This window comes from Gossypium hirsutum, chromosome A13 (assembly GCF_007990345.1).
Source record: "Gossypium hirsutum isolate 1008001.06 chromosome A13, Gossypium_hirsutum_v2.1, whole genome shotgun sequence".
Taxonomy (NCBI): Eukaryota; Viridiplantae; Streptophyta; class Magnoliopsida; order Malvales; family Malvaceae; genus Gossypium; species Gossypium hirsutum.
The window spans coordinates 55064500-55084699 of record NC_053436.1 but is presented as its reverse complement, the minus strand read 5'-3'; the positions used below and the strand labels follow the sequence as shown (position 1 = coordinate 55084699).

The 20200-nt window shown below is 34.8% G+C and overlaps 1 protein-coding gene across 1 annotated transcript; it reads right to left on the bottom strand.

The window, feature by feature from the left end:
• Nucleotides 1-16621: 16621 nt before the first annotated feature.
• Nucleotides 16622-19195, bottom strand: LOC107894567 (cation/H(+) antiporter 4). Its single transcript, XM_016819827.2, has 3 exons — nt 18935-19195; nt 17832-18824; nt 16622-17746 (listed from the first exon to the last, which is right to left on the bottom strand). The coding sequence occupies exons 1-3, from the start codon at nt 19193-19195 to the stop codon at nt 16622-16624; spliced, it is 2379 nt and encodes a 792-aa protein (XP_016675316.2).
• Between the last annotated feature and the right edge of the window lie 1005 nt (nt 19196-20200).

Below are 20200 nucleotides of genomic sequence, written 5' to 3'. Positions count from 1 at the left end.
GACATTTGGCTACAATGAGCTTCGTTCAGAATCATCGAAATGAGTTTTGAATTTCTTGGAACACACAAATGACTTCGGAACCTCAAACAATCGTCGTCATCAATTTGAAACTCTGATTCCATATTCAGAACACATTCAGCCCGTTTGGCAACCAATTCATCATCGACTTTCTGAGCTTCACGAATTTGATGAATCAACAATGGTTTGGCCTTTAATTCCGCCACTATCACATTGTCGGATAGAATAGACAAGTGTACATTCATCGCTCGCAAGGTAAATAGTGATTTACGACTTAAGGCATCCGCAACCACATTAGCCTTTCCAGGGTGATAGTCAATGACAAGCTCATAATCTTTCAACAACTTGAGCCAACGTCTTTGTCGCAGATTTAAGTCTCTTTGAGTCATCAAATATTTGAGACTTTTGTGATCCGAAAATACATGGCACTTCTCACAAAATAAGTAGTGTCGCCATATTTTCAAAGCGAATACGATGGCAGCTAGTTCGAGATCATGGGTCGGATAATTTTTCTCACGTGGCTTTAATTGTCTCGACGCATAAGCCACAACTCGACCTTCTTGCATCAATACGCAACCCAACCCAAGTAGGGAGGCATCACTATAAATGACAAACTCTTTGCCTGATTCGGGTTGCACTAGAATTGGAGCTTCAGTCAGATAAGTTTTCAGTTGATCGAAACTTTTCTGACATTTTTCCGTCCATTTGAACTTAACATCTTTTTGAAGTAGCTTCGTCATTGGTGTGGCTATCATCGAGAAACCTTTTACAAACCGTCGGTAGTAACCGACAAGTCCCAAAAAGCTCCGAACCTCAGTAATATTTCTCGGAGGCTTCCAGTTAAGTATGGCTGAAATTTTGCTCGGGTCAACTCGAATACCCGATGCGGATACCACATGACCCAAGAAGCTAACCTCTCTTAAACAGAACTCACAGTTACTGAACTTAGCATATAACTGCTTATCCCGTAAAATTTGCAACACTAATCTCAGGTGCTCAGCATGTTCAGTCTCATCTCTTGAATAGACCAAGATGTCATCAATAAACACAACTACGAATTGGTCCAAATACTGTCTGAAGATCCAATTGATCAAATCCATAAATACCGCAGGGGCATTAGTGAGCCCAAACGGCATCACTAAGAACTCGTAGTGGCCGTATCTCGTTCTGAAAGCAGTTTTGGGTATATCTGAATCTCGAATTCGCAACTGATAATAACCCGATCTCAAATCTATCTTTGAAAACACCGAGGCTCCCTTTAGTTGATCAAACAAATCGTCAATACGCGATAACGGATATTTATTCTTTATCGTCACTTTATTCAGCTGACGATAGTCGATGCACAACCTCATGGTTCCGTCCTTCTTTTTCACAAACAATACTGGTGCACCCCAAGGTGAGAAACTTGGTCGAGCAAAACCTCTATCCGTCAATTCTTGCAACTGAGCTTTCAACTCTTTTAACTCGGTTGGTGCCATACGATACGGAGCTATCGAAATCGGTGTAGTTCCAGGTACAAGCTCAATACCAAACTCTACCTCCCGAACAGGTGGTAAACCCGGTAATTCCTCGGGAAAAACATCTGGGTATTCACAAACCACCGGCACAGATTCGGGTTTCTTTTCTAACTCTTTGTCATCAAGTACATACGCAAGGTATGCTTCGCACCCCTTTCTTACATATTTCTGGGCCAACATTGATGATATTACAGCTGGCAACCCCTTTAAGTCCGTAGACTCAACTCAGATTATCTCGTTATTTGCGCACCTCAAATCAATAGTCTTGCTTTTGCAATTCACAACCGCATCATGCACGGTCAACCAATCTAAACCGAGGATAACATCAAATTCATCAAACGGCAAAAGCATCAAGTCCGCCGGAAAATAGGAACCTCGAATTACTAGGGTACATTTCTTACACACTTTGTCGACAAGCACGTAACGACCCAAGGGATTTGACACCCGAATTACGAACTCAGTAGACTCAATAGGTAAAGTCTTACTGGATGCTAAGGTTTCACATATATAAGAATGAGTAGAACCAGGGTCAATCAAAGCAATCACATTAGTATCAAAGAGAGTAAAAGTACCGGTAATAACATCTGGCGAGGAAGCATCCTCGCGTGCGCGTATAGCGTAAGCTCTAGCAGGAGCACGAGCCTCAGATCTGGTTGTAGCATCTCTAGATCCTCTCTGACCACCACTAGCATTGCTCATATTTCTAGATGGTCTACCTCGAGCAGTGGTAGCACCCGGTTTCCCACTCTGATTTACATTCTGTTCAGACAACCTCGGGCAATCTTTAATAAAGTGGTCAACCGATCCGCACTTGTAACAGGAGCGGTCATGGAATCTACAACTCCCCGAGTGCCATTTACCACAATACTGACACTCCGTTCTGTCTCGATGATCATTTCCAACACTGGCGACCGAAGTGACTCGTGCACTCACAGGGGGTCGATCGCGATCTCGTCTAGATAAGCCCGAAGTGTCTCTAGATCGGCCTAAGCCATCTCTAAATTTCTTCGATGACTATGGGAAGGGCTTCCCTGAAGACCTCTTACGAAACTCCTTTGCTTCCACCTCAGCTTTTCTTTTCTCCATACTGAGCTCCTCAGCTTTGCAAGCCCGCTCGACAAGTGCCACAAATTCTCAGATTTCAAAAATGCCAACATACAACTTTATATCATCATTCAGCCCATCCTCGAAACGTTTACACATCACGGCTTCTGAAGAAATGCATTCCCGCGCGTACCGGCTAAGCCTTACAAATTTTCGTTCATAGTCGATAACCGACATGGAAGCTTGTTTGAGTTCAAGAAATTCCTTTCGTTTTTGGTCAATGAATCTCTGACTGATATACTTCTTTCGAAACTCGGTTTGGAAGAACTCCCAAGTTACTTACTCTCTGGGCACAACAGAAGTCAACGTATTCCACCAATAGTAGGCAGAATCACGTAGCAAGGAGATAGTACACTTTAGGCACTCATCGGTGTGCAAGATAGCTCATCGAGTACCCGGATAGTGTTGTCCAACCAAAATTTAGCTTGCTTGACATCATCGCTATCTGTAGCCTTAAATTCAGTAGCCCCGTGTTTTCAGATTCTGTCAACTGGGGGCTTATTTGACCTTATTTGGTCAGTTGTTGGAGGTATTGTAGGTGCGAGGGTTATGTTTGTCGGGAATGGAGGTTGTGGAACAGCCGTATTAGTTCGAATGTATTGGTTGAACCAATCATTCATCACGCTATAAAAAGCTTGCCTAGCCTCATCATTCGGATTGCTAGCAATAGGTTGAGAGTCCACCGGCGCTGTCCCTTGCGCGAGAGCAGGCACTACACTCTCAAGATCATCAGCTACCGCTCAGTCGGGATCGGGATCCATTACTATAAATAAACACATTTGCAAATGTCAGAAATCACCACACTATCAAATAATCACAAAATGGCATGTATAGCTAGACCTACAACGTATTATGGTAGTCCTAGAATCGACTAACCGTAGCCCTGATACCAATAAAATTGTAACACCCCATACCCGAGACCGTTACCGGAGTCGGACACGAGGGGTTCACAGACTAAATTCACTTATTTTCATAGTCCATTTAAAAATTTCCAGACAAGCTGGTTACTGCATCACTGTCGCCCTAAAAATCATATCTTGAGTTTCAAAACTCGAAAACTAGTTTCGTAAATTTTTCCTGAAACTAGACTCACATATCCATCTACTTTTCTAGAATTTTTGGTCAAGCCAATTAGTACAGTTTATTAGTTAAAGTCTCCCCTGTTTCAGGGTTCGACTACTCTGACCTTCACGCACTACGACTTGGATATATCCCTGTACAGGGCTTCAATACTGATGCTGTTTGTTTCTATAGAAACTAGACTCGAAAAGGAATCTATACATGTATGGAATGACTTCTAATTATCTCCGGTTAATTTATAATGAATTTCCAAAGTCGGAACAGGGAATCCAGAAACAGTTCTGGCCCTGTCTCACGAAAACTTAAATATCTCTTAACATACTGTTGATATGATCGTTTCGTTACTTTCCTATGAAAATAGATTCATCAAAGTTCGATTACATAATTTAGTCACTATTTAATTTCATTCCTACTATTTTTAGTTATTTTTCACATTCACGTCACTGCTGTTATCAGCATCTATTTTTAAGGTAGACTTTACCTATTACATAGTTTCCATGATTCAACTAGCCCTTTTTCATATATAGCACAAAATATGATTATGATTAACCATTCCAATGGCTAATCGTTTCCAAACATTTCCACACCTCTTAATGAACAACATACAAAACGATTATAATACTACGCTCAAAGTGTATATAAGCCATTTTCGCATGGCTATCCAAATTTATACAAAACCAAAGGGTACATGACCCACAACAAAAAGGGTAGTCCTATACATGCCATTTCAAGGTTCAACCAAAAGTGTACCAAAAGGGGCTTTGATAGTGTGGGAGACTTCGACTTCAATAATCCCGAGTCCGATAGCTGACGAACCAAAATCTATAAAACAGAGATTCAAAGAACGGAGTAAGCATTTAATGCTTAGTAAGTTTGAGCCATAATATTTGACATAACTAAAATGTAGCATTCATATGGCTAAACAGATAATTTCATATGCACAAATTCTCAATATCATACTTACTTCACATTACCAACCCTTATATTCATACACAAAAGATCAACTTAGCCAAAGGCCGGTAGCTCATTTATCAACTGAGTGAATACTAATTGTAAGGGATCAACTAAATCAATGCATATACGAGACATACCTCATTGCTGGGATTTTACGAGCATATTAATTGAAACTATTACAGCAAGGTCGCTCATTCCCAAGCCAAGTACCTTCGGGATTTAACCGGATATAGCTACTTGCTCAATGCCTTCGGGACATAGCCCGGATATAGTAACTCGCACCAATGCCTTCGGGACATAGCCTGGATATAGTAACTCGCACCAATGCCTTCGGGACTTAGCCCGGATATAGTAGCTCGCACAAATGCCTTCGAGACTTAGCCCGGATGTAATAACTCGCACAAATGCCTTCGAGACTTAGCCCGGATGTAATAACTCGCACAAATGCCTTCGGAACTTAGCCCGGATATAGTAACTCGCACAAATGCCTTCGGGACTTAGCCCGGAACCAGTACTAGCGCAAATGCCTTCGGGACTTAGCCCGGTTATCATCCGAATATTCATGCACATATCAATAAATCATGACACATTTATATCTCATTTTCATAATTAGAGTTCAAACACAAGTCACGTATTAAGCACTCCCATTTCCGGCTCACTAGCCACATACAAACAGCATGGTTTAGTTTGCTTTATGACACGATCTCTATGCACATACGGCTACCCGTCATACGTATAGACTAATTAGCTCATCATATAATTCAAGTAGAATCATCATATCACTGTATATTTGTTATGCTCATACATCATGACTTAATCAAATCATAAACTAAGTCTCATTGCTCGAAAACTTACCTCGGATGTTGTCGAACGATTTCGATGGCTATTCGACCACTTTTTCCTTCCCTTTATCGGGTTTAGTTCCCCTTTGCTCTTGAGCTTAATTTAACAAATAAATTGATTTAATCATTTGAGCATCAAAAGAGGAACTCAAGGTACTTAGCCCATATATATATACATTAGACATTAAAGTCACATACATATGAAATCATGAATCAACTCAACATATTAGCCCACACTCTCTTTTAGCCGATTGTCTAAGCCAAGATAAAAGCATCAACATGCTTGCCTTTAACTGAATACATGCAACACCAATCTTCTTCCTATGGCCGAATATGCATGTCTATGTTGAGGCCGATTATATGCTTAGTACTTCCTACAAGTATGGTTACTTGTATTGATTATATATCATTTTGTTTCAAGTTCAAAACTCGGCTAATACGCATATATACACTAGTAATCAAATACTAACATTTTGCACTTCACCTTACTACCATTTCACATCTACTTTCTACCATGGCCGAATGCATCAAGACACCATACCATTCAATTTTGGTCATGGGTTACACAAGGAACTTAATGTCTAACTCAAAAATGCCAAAAAGAAAATCCAAGAGTCATCAATCACCATCACATGTATCATTACAAAGCTTCACACTTAGCATGCAAATGACATCAACACAAAACCACCTTAGCCGAAACTTGACTCATCTTCATGCCTTATCACCACAACATCAAACATCAACCAAGAAGACAACACCCATGGCCGAATATCATCTCCATCTCATAGCAAAGATTCAAACCATGGGCTAGGTAGAACTCAAACTAACAATTAAAAACATGCATGAATCTCATGGACAACATCAAACATACCTTAGTCTAGCAACCCACCATAGCCGATTTTCTCAAAGCTCTTCCCCCTTCTTCTCTTTCTCCCATTCGGCCAAGAACAACATGAGAACTTCTTTCTTTCTTTTTTTTCAATTCACGGCAATGGGGGGGCAACCACACATATTTTTTTTTTGTCATCATTTACCTTCCCATTATTATTTTATTGCCCATACTCCTTATTTTATTTTTTTCTAACATAAACCATTATCACAACATGTTTTATGACATGTTTTGCCCATCACCCTTTGTCATGGCCGGCCACTAGTAATTAAATGGGGGAAATTGACAAGCAAGTCCACCCCTTTGACTAAATGCACTAATAGATCCTTATAGATTAACCTATCACATTTCAAAAGTGTCACACATAAGTCCTATTAACTAATTTCACATGCAATTTACTAAATCGAAGCTTAAAACTTTCATACATTCATAATCACATATTTTAGACAATAAATATCATATTCAAGTAATTTGGTGACTCGATTTAGCGGTCCCGAAACCGCTTTCTGACTAGGGTCACTTTAGGGCTGTCACAAAATAGGTGAGAAATAAGGCTTGGAAATAGCCTTATTTTGTCCACACAGGCAGACACATGGGCGTGTGTCTCAGTCGTGTGTGACACACTGCCTAGCATATGGGCGTGTATTATGGCTGTGTGTCCCCTCCATCTTTAAAATTTCAAAACAGAATGCTTAGAATTGATCACACGGCCTGGCACACAGGCATGTGGCTTGGCCGTGTGACACATTATTTTTACAAGTCATTATGTTCACACGGCCTAGCACACGGGCGTGTGGTTTGGCCTGTGACCCAAGTCAGAATGCTCCCAAATTTGTACATGGGCTAGGGCACGCCGTGTGCCCTATTTCGAATGCCCACACGGCCTGGCCACATGGGCGTGTGTCCCCTACAGCTAAGAAAAATTTTGAAATTTCACGAAAAATTCTCTGAGTACCCGATTTAGTCTTGACTAGTTTCTAATGCATAGTCTGGGTCTCGAGGGCTCATATAAGGGACTTTATGAATAATATTTGACATGAATGTTAAATATTATGAAGTATCTGTATTTGCTCTGAAAATTTTAGCAATGCTCCGTAACCCTATTCCGGCGACTGATACGGGTTAGGGGTGTTACAAAACCAGCCATAGCTCTATGTTCTTTATGTCTATTGGAAGAACTTCAAATCTTTTTGTGTTGAAAATAGACTAAAAATGCAAATGAAAATTCAAATATCTAAATGTATTTGCTGTTGATTCGTCTCTTTGAGGCGAAAACATAAGTGGCCTAGTTTTGTTTTTTGTTGGGTTAAATCCTAAAATTACACATAACTTTGATCCATATACAAATGTACATTTGAAAATTTAAAATTTTTTATCGGTTTTTATTATACAATTTGGTTCAATTGTACACATTATACAATCAAATCAAAATCAAACATTTTTTTGTACAATTGCATCAAATAAACAGATTGGATCAAAGTTCAAACGTAATTTTAAATTTTTTATACAAATTGTTGAAACCTAACAGTTGTTAATTTCTTTTTAATCAAATGTTGAATGGAAGTGCCTGACTACAATAGTCAATTAGATTGCCACTAAAATAAACAAGCAAAGTAAATAATGAACAAACAGGATTGTTTACACAGTTTGGTTTCCCTACACCTGTGGAACGTAACTCAGTGAGTAATTTCACTATCTTTAATCCCGAACAAGTGAATCAAGTCCTGTCTCTCTCCAAGTATAAATACCTCACTTTTGTTCCTAGATATTAAAACGCTCACCTTTAGATTCTCCCCTTGAGAAATTAGGTTGTAAACACAATCTATTTACTCTTAAAATTCATTCACAATATAATTTTCTCAATGAAAAATCAAGTGATTTCTATGCTCTCATACAAAACCTATACAAGTCTCTCTCTATATAATAGTTTTTGTGACTTGCTAACATACTAGAGATCAATTACAATCCAACCTCTTAATAATAGTAGCTATAAAATAGCAAAAGCAATATACTAATAAAGTCCAATGTAAAGTGAATTAATTGAGATTCATTCTTTAAAGATATCTTTAATGTGATCTGAATTGGTTCTTTATAACCCAAGGGGTTTACTTGTTTGTTCCGGACCAATCTAATCTTTAAAGGTAATTGCTTTAAAAGTCAAGCTTCCAAACATCAATAATATCTTGTTTCAGTAAATTTTTAACTCCAAATTTGTTCAATATTAAGTTGCCACAAGGGTGATGGAAGTGGCCACTTCCGATTGACATTTACGCCACTTTGAAAACTTACCTCAACACATAATTTTGATATTAAAGTTCAATCTTTATATTTCTTCGTACAATTCATTAAAAGAAAGTTTAACATAATATTTTAGGTCAAATTATGGTTTCAATCTTATATTATATTTAATTTGAGGATTTATTTTTATTATTTTAATTTAATATAATTTTATCTTACTATTTTTATTAAGCTTGTACTTCACTCTAAATCAATAACACTTGTTAAAAAAAATTTCATTATTTAACTGGTATGAATTTTCTTTTAAAAGAAAACCTCTAAACTCAAAAAAAATAACAAATTCTATGTTATTTAAAAGATAAAATTATAGTTCTCAAAATGGTTTTTTTACTAGTTTATTATTTTAGCTTTGTTTTTCTGATGTTGGTAATTTGAATTAAGATGTACCATTAATAATATTAATAATAGTAGAAAATTAAATTATACCAAATTAGAATCTTTAGTTGAATATAGTATAAGATGAAAAACATAATTTTATGATAATTAAATGTAAAGTTAAATTAAAATTAATTACACCATCACATATATCCCATTCAACGTTTTTAGTGACAATGAAAAATTGTTACTACAGATTGATTCCCTGCATTTAGGGTGAGTAAAACTCAATTTGGTTTAAAAAATTGAAAAATATTTCGAATTAAACGAATAGAGTTATTTGAGTCAATTTGAATTTTTTTTTAAATTTCGAGTTCAAATCAAGTTGAGTTTTCGAATTTGAATAACTTAAATATTTCAAATAAATTGAATATCAAATTACAATATTTTATATTTTTACCTCAAACTATCAAATATTTTTACTTTTCCCCCAAAGCTTTTACTCTTTTCCACTTTCCCCCAAAACTTTTACTCTCCTCCTATTCTACCCCCATTTACCCCAAAATCATTCCCCCCTCCTGTAACAGCCTAATTTTCAGTGGTATCGGGAATAGAGACTTGAGATCACTAAATCCGACGGGTGAATTGAAAATTTAATAAATTAATACCTATGAGTCAAATGTGAATATAAAAGCATTTTTGAATTAGTGAATTTGGTGATTTAAAAGAATTAATTAGGTAAATTGGGTCGAGAATGAGGTATCGAGACCTCGACTTCATAAATCGAGCCATAAATATTTTTAGAAATATTTATGGAGTGTTAGTAAGGTAGTAATAAAATTTAGTTAGAAAATTTTGACGTTCGGGTGGTTAATTAAATAAAAAGTACTAAATTGAAAAGGGTGTAAAAGTTGCTAAAAGGATTAAATAGCTCAATTGTCAAATGAGGAAGGACCTAAAGTACAAATAAGCCCAAAGGAGATATTTTGGGCGGCAATAGCTAAGAAAAATCAGGAAATGGGTGAAATAAGAGTAAAATTGGAAAATTGACAAAATTGGCTAAATAAAAATGGGACTAAATTGGAATATCTAAAATTCTCTTCATTTCTCTTCATATTCATCAGCTGAAAAATAGCCATGGAAGAGGGTTCAAGCTGGTTTTCATACTCTAGCTTCATGTAAGTTTAATTCTTGCTTTCTCCTTGACATTTTTATGTTTTTGGACTTTTACAATTGGGTCCAACTTACTATTTCATTAGTTTTTGATTCCATGTCTAATTTTTGAAGTTTTTATGGATGAGTGCTGGAAGTATATGATGATTTGGCATGGAATTAGAGCTTTAAATTGTTTATATTCTGATTTTATTAAAAGAATTGAATAGAAAGTGAATGTTTGGGACCTAATTGTAAAAGAGTTTGAAGTTAGATTTTTATGTGGAAATTCTGAATTTCAATAGTTATGAAATAACTTATAATGTCTAGAAAAAGTATTAATTGAGAAAATTATCTTAATTGAGGGGTTAATTGAGCAAGGACTGAATTGTATGAATTGTGAAATTTGGGGTAAAATGGAAATCAACATTTTGCACTAAAACTGTTTTGGGCAGCAGCAGTAGTTTAACTTTGAAAAATCACCAAAAATTGTATAAATCGAATTAGAGAATGAATAAAATATGAAATTAAATCTTATTGAGTCTAGTTTCTTATAAAAGAAATTATGTAAGCAATGGAATTGTAAATCATGAGATACAATAACTTTTGTGAGAAAAGGTCAGAATGATTTCGGGTTCCCCTGTTCTAAATTTGGAAAATCGTAAAAAAAATTGATAAAAATAATTAGAGGCTTAAATTTATATGTTTAGAATCCTGAATGAGTCTATTTTCAAGAGAAATAAACGATGACATCATTATAATCTTGTACGAGAAGATAATTAATTTTTAGTGAAGAAGGGTCGGAACTGTCAGATAGCAGAACAAAGGAGACTTCAATGAATAAACTGTATTAATTGGCCCAACCAAAAATTATGAAATTTTTATGGTAAGAAGAAATATGAGTCTAGTTTCCGAGAAAATTTATGGATCTTAATTTGGAGTTCTGTATCTCAAGATAAAAATAATTTAGTGACTATGAAACAGATGGACAACTTGAATATTCACATAAGTAGATAGTGAAAATTATGGATAATGTTACCTACAAGTGTGTTGTTTATACTAAGGATGTGGAAGGAGAGGAGGAGGAGGAAAATATACAAAAATATATGAATGACTCGTGTATAAATTGATCACATGCCCGATTATAATCGATAAGTGTTGGATTAGAAATGATATAATGTTTTATTTGGTATATTTATTATGAAATTATGATTATCATTATAATACAAAAATTGAACTTGTAAGTTTATATGGCTAAATTTTAGTGATTATTTGTTAATTTTATGAATTTCATGATGTGTTATTTCATATGTATTGATAATAAAATCGTGAATAATGTAAAAGCATGAAAATTGAATAAATGATCAAATTGAGCATTTCAGTTCAGTGACAAGATGAATTGAAGGAAAAGTCCATGGTTGAACCATGGCAACAAGTGATATGTAACACCCCTAACCCGAATCCGATCACCGGATTAAGGCTAAGAGGTATTACCGAACTAAACATTTAATTATCTCATTCACATTGCAAATAAATATAAACAGAGATCGAGCTGAAATACATACTGATATTTAAGTTATACGCCATTTTCGTATGGCCAAAATATTTACAAATTCAAAACATCTATATCATCAGCCTAACCTATACATGCCATACCAAAAAGGTCGATAGTATGATGAACTGCTGACGATCCCCGAGTCGGTGGCCAAAATCAACAATCTATAAAACAGAGAAATAGGAACTGAGTAAGCTTTCGAGGCTTAGTAAGTTTTGAGCATTACAAACATTTAAAATTTATCATTTGCTTCAAACATTAAGTATCACAAAACTCATATTCTAATTATAAATCACTTGGCTGAATATACTCAAGTATACTAATTATGAAGCCAATTAGCCAAATATATATATATACACACAAAGAAAATCTTCAGCACATACTTCGCTCTACTATATGACTCATACAATTAATTTAAGTCACATACTTTCCTATAATGATAGACATTGACCGAATAGGTCATTCTTTTATTTGTAGATACAATAACCATCCACACATATATATTGTTCTTTGATACTAATAATTCACTTTAAAATCAATTCACATAAGAGTACATAATACGTACCTGGCTAATTTAATGTATCTTACATAATCAATAGTAGTTTACCTCAAACATTCGAATTCATAATCTTACTCGAATCACCGGTGTTAAGCCTGCTAGGTTTAAAACCCGAGTCCAGTCACTAGCACAAAGCCTTCGGAACTTTAAGCCCGGATATATTTCCAGCACGTAACCTGTGAACCTTAAGTCTGGATTATAATTCCAGCATATAGCCTGTGGACCTTAAGTCCGGATATATTTCTAGCATATAGCCTGCGGACCTTAAGTCCGGATATAATTCCAGCATATAGCCTGCGGACCTTAAGTCCAGATATATTTCCAAATATCATGCATATTTAGTCATACTTTAACACATCTCATTCTACTTATCACTTTAGTAGTCATTTGTTACATTCCGATCTAATACTCAATATGCACACCATTATTTACATTTCGGCTCAAAAGTCATACATAAATATCACATATCCATTTCACCATTCAAGCTTAAACCTAAGTGACCATTAGACTATAAGTCATATATATGAATTATTTATTTCACAACTTCATTCAAGGAAAAATCAAAAGATCACAATTCACCTAATATACTTATATAAAAACATCATCAATTATATATTAAAGGAGACTACTCAAAACTTACCTCGGATATATTTGAACAGTTGCGGATAGACTACTCGATTGCTTTCTCCTTTCCCCTATCTGATTTAGATCCTCTTTGCTCTTGAGCTTAATTTAAACAAATGAATTTGTTTAATTACTTACTCAATTTTACTTCTTAGTAGTCATATTTGACAATCATATAAAACTCCAATACATATTATATTTTATAAAATATGCCATGACTCGATTTCATGCTTATTTAATCTATAACTAATTAGTATACACAAATGAAGATTCACATAACTTACCATGCTTTCTTATACATGAATTTAACTATATATATATCCGAATGTCTCTATAACACAAGGTACATACATAAGTTATATATATACCTATGTGACTGTCACAATTTAATCGTTTACTTATATTTATGCACAACCACGTATACACATGTATATATATTTATTGCATGCTTTAATATCATATATAACCCATTCGGCCCTAACTACTCAAACTTAGCCTTCATATTCAATTCCATTTTATGACCAAATGTAGCAAATTCATATAGGTGTCACCTATGCCAAACGATGACCGAACCATTCAATCATGTTTAAAGCCGATTCTATGTTGTTCATATTAAGGTCATAACTCACTTAAAAGAAATTCTAACCTTTCTTACTTTCATATCTAATGTTATAAGTAATGCCGAATGCTCAAACTTAACTAAACTAAAAATTTACCCTACCTCACCTTAATTAACCACTACCTATTCTTCAAAACATCGAATACAAGGTAATTAACACCTATACATTTATACCAAATTTGCTAGCACATATAGTCCGTGGCGAATGTTATTAACTCAAGCCACAAATATTATTCCTTAAGTCATATTCAAAGACCACATTCGGCATCTCCCTATAAAAACATACTAACCTCAACTTTCAAGTTAAAAACAACTAACAACTCATCATACCCAACATTACTATCCATTCTAACGACATTAAAGTATCTACTAAGAGTTTCAAGCTCCTTGGCCGAATTTCAAACTTCCAAATATCCTAAATTCAAACCATGAAATAGGTAGAATTCAAACTAATCATCCTAATTATGCATAAATTTCTAAGAGTTGCATTGTACATACCTCATTCAAGCAATCACCTAAGCCGAAATTCAAACAAGAATTTTTTCTTCTTCCTCTCTTCTAGCTACAGCAATGGAGGAGCAAAGATGAACCAACTTTGGTTTCTCCTCCCACTAACCATTATTCTATTATCTTTTATTCATTAATTCATTTAGTAAATAAAAAAATGTTAATAGAAAATATATATAATATATATTAAACAATATCATGGCCGGCCACTAACAAAAATGGATAATTTGGCATGCAAGTCCACCTTTTTGATAACATGCATTAATAGACCATTTTAAAATTAACCTATCACATTTCAAAAATGTCTCACATAAGTCCTATTTATTAAATTTCACACACAAATGACAAAATCAAAGCATGAAACTTTCACACATGCATTTACACATATAATAAGCATAGAATATAACGGTTAACTATTTTTATGACTCGATTTTGTGGTCCCGAAACCACTTTGCGACTAGGGTCAAATTAGGGTTGTCACATGATAAGTGATAGCTTAGGCTACACTTATCTGATCAAGAAAAAGTGAAAGTGATAAGTGATAGCTTCGGCTACACTTATCTGATCAATGACAAATGACAAGTGAAAAGTGGTAGCTTCAGCTACCTGATCAGTGAAAAGTGGTAGCTTCTGTTACCTGATCAGTGAAAAGTGGTAGTTCCGGCTACCTGATCAGTGAAAAGTGTAGCTCCGGCTACCTGATCAGTGAAAAAATGGTAGCTCCGTCTACCTGATTAGTGAATAGTGGTAGCTTCGGCTACAAGTGACAAGTGACAAGTTATTTCCGTATAAGACCATATCTAGGATATGACATCGGTGTGATATATGCTACTGTATAAGACCATATCTGGGATATGGCATCAGTGAGATATGTGATTCGTGTAAGACCATAGCTGGGCTATGGCATCGATATATGAATATGTGTAAGACCATAGCTGGGCTATGGCGTCATTATGTGAAGATGTGTAAGACCATAGTTGAACTATGGCATCGAGAAAACGAAGTACTCAATTCCGTAAGGCGTTTACTAATTTGACAAAGTTTGGTAAGTATTACATGGAATTATGTGATACAAGGAAGTATGAGTTGATAAGATATGAGTATAGAACTTGGTTGATAAATGAATTCATTTGTGATTATATAATTGTTCATCTTGATTGTACTGTCCATATGTATTGATAATTCAAATGCTTTAATGAATAAAATTCCGATATGGAATAAATTGAACACTAGACAAATAATTATGAAATTGAACTCGGAATTCATGAAAATGACGGTTATTGATATATGGAGACATGAAACATTGATATATGAATATGGAAAATGTTTGATAAATGTGTTTATTCGTAATTATAGAATTATATACCTCATGTGCACTATTTGCATAAAGATGATATTTCAAATACTTTGTTTATTTAAGCTTAAATATGAAATAGTCTGAAATCAAGATAAGTTGTTATGAAAATATATTTAGGTTACAGAGATATGGCTGATATATGTTGTATGATTACATAACGTGAAATTGTGTATATATATGAGAAATTGAATGAGAATTAAGCCCATACACGTTTCTTGTTATTTATATGAAGTGTACGACTGACAAGGGTGATGAAGTTATAAACAGAGTGTTACACGAGTTGAAAACACAAGCGTGTGACTCTCCAAAGTGTGAAAATTTTCTAAGTGTTGCAAAAGTTTCATATGTTTACGGTTTGGTCCCGAACCACCCTGAATGTATGTTTTGGGCCCCGTAGGCCTAAATAAGAGACATTAAACATATGTATGAAAGTTTTTAATTTAGAAGAAATTTATGGCTGATTTTTTTTTACATGGTTGATCATATTAAGTTTGGTAATGCCTTGTACCCTATTCTAGGCTCGGAATACGGGTAGGGGGTGTTACACCTCCATTTTTTTTTGAATATTTTCTCTCCAAAATTTTACTCTTCTCATATACTTTCCCTTAAAATTTTACTCCAAAATCCTCAAAACCTTTTATTTTTTCCAAAACTTTTACTCTCTCACACTTTCCTTCTAAAACTTTTACTCCCCCATTTACTCTACCCACTATTTATATTATTAAATTAAATTTCACATTTTTTACTATTTATATTATTAAATTTTTAATCATATTTAATTTTTATATTAAAATTGAATTATTAATGATGTTATAAAATATTCATGTTAAAATTTCATGTTGGTATCAATTTCACATTTTATCTTTAAAATAACTTTTATTAAAAAATATATATTTTTACATTTAATATATATTTTTTTAATTTTAAAATACATAGTGACAATTATCAAAACATAACCGAAGCAACTAACAAGAAAAGAAGCTAACCAGTATATAAATAAATTATGAGGTTATGAAAGTTAATAACAAATTTGATTACGGTTGGTAACTGTGGCTTTTTTAAAATTTAATTAGAATAAATATATTCGATTCGATTCAAATTACAACTCACTTAACTTGATACGAGAAAATTTCAAATCGAAATTTTAACTCGAAATTTCAAATCATAAAATATTAACTCGAAATTTTTTTATTCGATTTGATCGAACATTCACCCCTACTTGCATTGGGGCTTAAACAGTCCTTTGTTGTTGTTGTTGCACAATCAACAAAGAATAATTGCGAATAAAATCTGCGGATGAGAGTAGGTCTCCAATAATCCCAATCTCTTGAAATTCACACCATTCTTGTAAACCTGAGGTTTGACGATCTTCAGTCTTGTATCGTCTCCCAACAATGATAAGTTGGTAGTCTTCCACAATGGATTGGAGAAAATTTGAAGTTTCCGGTCCATCATTTACATGTTCTTCAATGTATGTGAAGCATACGCTTTGTTTGACATCGTTCAACACCGCACTATCAAGCATTCGATCATTCTCGGTTAAGATGATGCCTAAGCTATTCGCGGCTTTGAGATGGATTACGGTGAGGCGGACACTTTTGTCCTGGGAAATGCGTTTAGCTAACGCTAAAGCCTCCCTATCATCTTGACCCCCCAGGAAAATCACAGCAATGTTGTAGAATGAGGAGTTATCTGATGATAATGGATCTCTAATACCTGAGCCTTTTAGATGGCGGCGTCCTTCAACAAGGATCCCTACCGAGCAAGGTGCCTTTTCAAGGATATCGAAGTTCAGGGTTCTTACAGTTTGATCTTCTGATTCAATGCACCCGTCAATGTACCACCTCCGATGAAATGGAAGTAGTATAAAGGATGTGAGGCGGTCCATGGCGAGGTTGCATATATCCTCGTACATCAAATTTTGTGGAGAGACTGCTGTGAAAACGTTCACTGATACAGCTCCCCAATTGTCCCGTTCAAATTGTTCGAAAGCGACCGCGACATTCTCGGAGTATGATTTGCTGGACAATGTTTTCTTCTGCTTATCATGAGTAATGAAAAGTGGTGTGGCTTGTCCACTGAGCTTGATAAGGTGAAGGACATCCAAAGCAATGGAGCTTTCTCTAGTTGGACAGGAGGCATTCAATTGGTTGATAATAGAATTGACATTACCCGGCACGTGAACGCAAACGATCAATCGAAGCTCCTGGTTGAGCCTAGAGTTCATGATTGTCCTTTTCTGGAAGCATAAATACTTCCTAGATGGATCGTAAAGCCTTTTCACGAGTATTGGCACGATGCTTGCAACCAAAATGATCACAATAGTCATGTGAGCAAATATATCTTCTGATATAACCTGAATTTGTTTAAGGGAATCAAACAAGAAAGTATTAGACAAACATAGATAAATGAAGACCAGAAACAATATAAGAATTACTTACTCTGTTGTCATTCATGATGCTGTAAGAACCCATCTCAACAATGCCTTTGGATATCATTATAAATGCAAGAGCCAAAGAATCCCTTGTGGGCATCTTGCATAATAAGGGCACTAGTAGAGAGACCCCAAATTTAATAATAAGAGCTACCATAGCTCCAAGGACTTGGTGATATGCAAATAAGTTTGAGTTCTTAAAGTAAGACAGATCAAACCTCAGGCCACAAGTTGTAGCAAATATAGGCAAAAACAATCCTGAAATAACGGGGTCTAACTTTTCGACCAAAGCAGATCCCAAAGGGGGTCCATCTGGGACCGCCAAACCAAAAATAAATGGACCATATAGAAAATATATACGAAATAGGTCAGTGAACCTAGGTGACATCATGAATGCCAAAATGACAAGATAAAAGCATATATCTTTGATTTGGCCATCCTCAGGCGTGCGTTTCACCATCCATTTCATCACTGGTCGCAACACAAACACCACGATTACAATAAAGAGCATAGCTAGTCCAAAATCAATTAGAGACTGTTTTCTTCCTTTTTCAAATCCTGTTTTCACCCATAGGCTAAACACGGTAAGAAATAGTGTCAGCATGTCACCTATAAGTGCTGCTGATAATCCAAGCCTGCCGAGTTCCGAGTTCAAGATTTTCAGGTCACTGAGAAGGCAATGTATGACTGGGAATGAAGTTCCAGAATATGTTACTGCGAGAAAGAAACTTTTGTTTGAAAACTCATTGCCTTCTTCGTGAAGCAACTTAATTGTTGTCATACAAGATACCAGAGGTACCACCACCGTGAGCAAACCAATACATATGGCCTTCTTTCCAGATTTCAGTGTTAAGCTAAGGTCCATTTTCACCCCACTTAAAAACAAAAAGAACACAAAACCAAAGGCTCCCACTGTCCCCAGAACTGCAACACTCTCCTCTGATATGTTAACCAAAGAATGTTGATCACTGAAAACCATAGGACTAAGTAATATCCCTGCCTGCATTAAGAAAAATATTGTCAAAGACAATCCTGGATTTCCTCAAAATGAAAAAAAAGAAAAAAAAGAAAAAAGTAATGTTATCATTTTGAGGGCATGCATGCACTTACAAGAAGCTGGGAGATGAACAATGGAAATCCCAATTTTTTTAGCAGACTATGAATTATTTGAGTGAGAACAAAAATGACAACCATCTGGAAATGAAGCCTGGGCCCAGAATAGTCCATCAACTTTTCATGCTTATCTTTTTGAACTAGCAATGCAGCCAACCCTGGAGAGATGACGTTAGGAGGAAATTTAAGGCAAATCTCTTCTGATCTTTTCGTTCCCTCCATCCCTGTGGTGTAGGAGCTTGAATTACCATTCGCCATGGTTGTCCTGTAGAGTGTTACAAGCTACAAAGATATTGACGGGAATCCGCAAAAGATTGTGTTATTAGTGTTGGTGATTGAATGAAGACAACAAGTCATAATTATTTATAACTTCAGGTTTCTTCAAAAACAGCATCAAGCTTCTTACTCTTTTGCTTTTTTTTTTTTCAATTTTAGTATTCTTGGTCTCAAAAACCAGAACCAATTCTTATTGTTTCAAACTTCCTATCAGTTAGAACCATAGATCTTCATTATCGTAATTCCGAATACTTTGTTCCAACAATGGTAATTAACGAAAACAAAGTAACAAGTTAAAGCTAACACTAACTTATACAAGTTACTAATCTTAAAACAATGAAATAATAAGTTACTATTCCATTATTAGATATAAATAAAAACAGAACCTCATACATATAATTCTTGATGATATTATACCATTTTATAATTGCAAATAATCTTAAAATTTTCCGTTGTTTTTTAAATATAGGCAGATTATAGCTAATAGTTTCTAATAAGCAATTACTATTTGGGAGCATGCGTCTCCAAAGGTATACTCGACGAAGTAACCAAATTTTGCCTATATATGAATACAGAACGTAAATTAATTATGGAAAATTCTTAAATTGGTTTTACGCTATCTATCATCTATTTTATTTATAGAAGTGTGAACTTTAAATGTATTTAAAATTATGTTTAAATTAAAAAGCGTAAGACATTTAATAATTTTTATCATTAGAGATACAGTTCTAGGATTTTAAGACTTAAGGTTGGGTAGATTAATATTTAGCATTTAGAGTTAGAGTATTAGAATTAAGAATTATAGTGAGAGTTAATTTGGAGTTAATTGGTTGATTTGAGTATGTTATATATTAGAATATGGTACATTTATAATGTGTGAAAAAATTATAATTAGGCATATATGTTAATTTTAAAAAAAATTAGAGTTTTACTTTGGGTTATTTATTTTGTGGGATACTTCACTATTTTGTAATAACTCATTATTTA

Bases quoted from the DNA above. Each gene is read 5' to 3' on its own strand.
- LOC107894567 (XM_016819827.2), bottom strand. From the start codon at position 19,195: ATGGCGAATGGTAATTCAAGCTCCTACACCACAGGGATGGAGGGAACG. The intron at 18,825-18,934 runs GTAAGTGCATGC...TTCTTAATGCAG, and splicing joins TGTTCATCTCCCAGCTTCTT to GCAGGGATATTACTTAGTCC. The intron at 17,747-17,831 runs GTAAGTAATTCT...AAACAAATTCAG, and splicing joins GCATCATGAATGACAACAGA to GTTATATCAGAAGATATATT.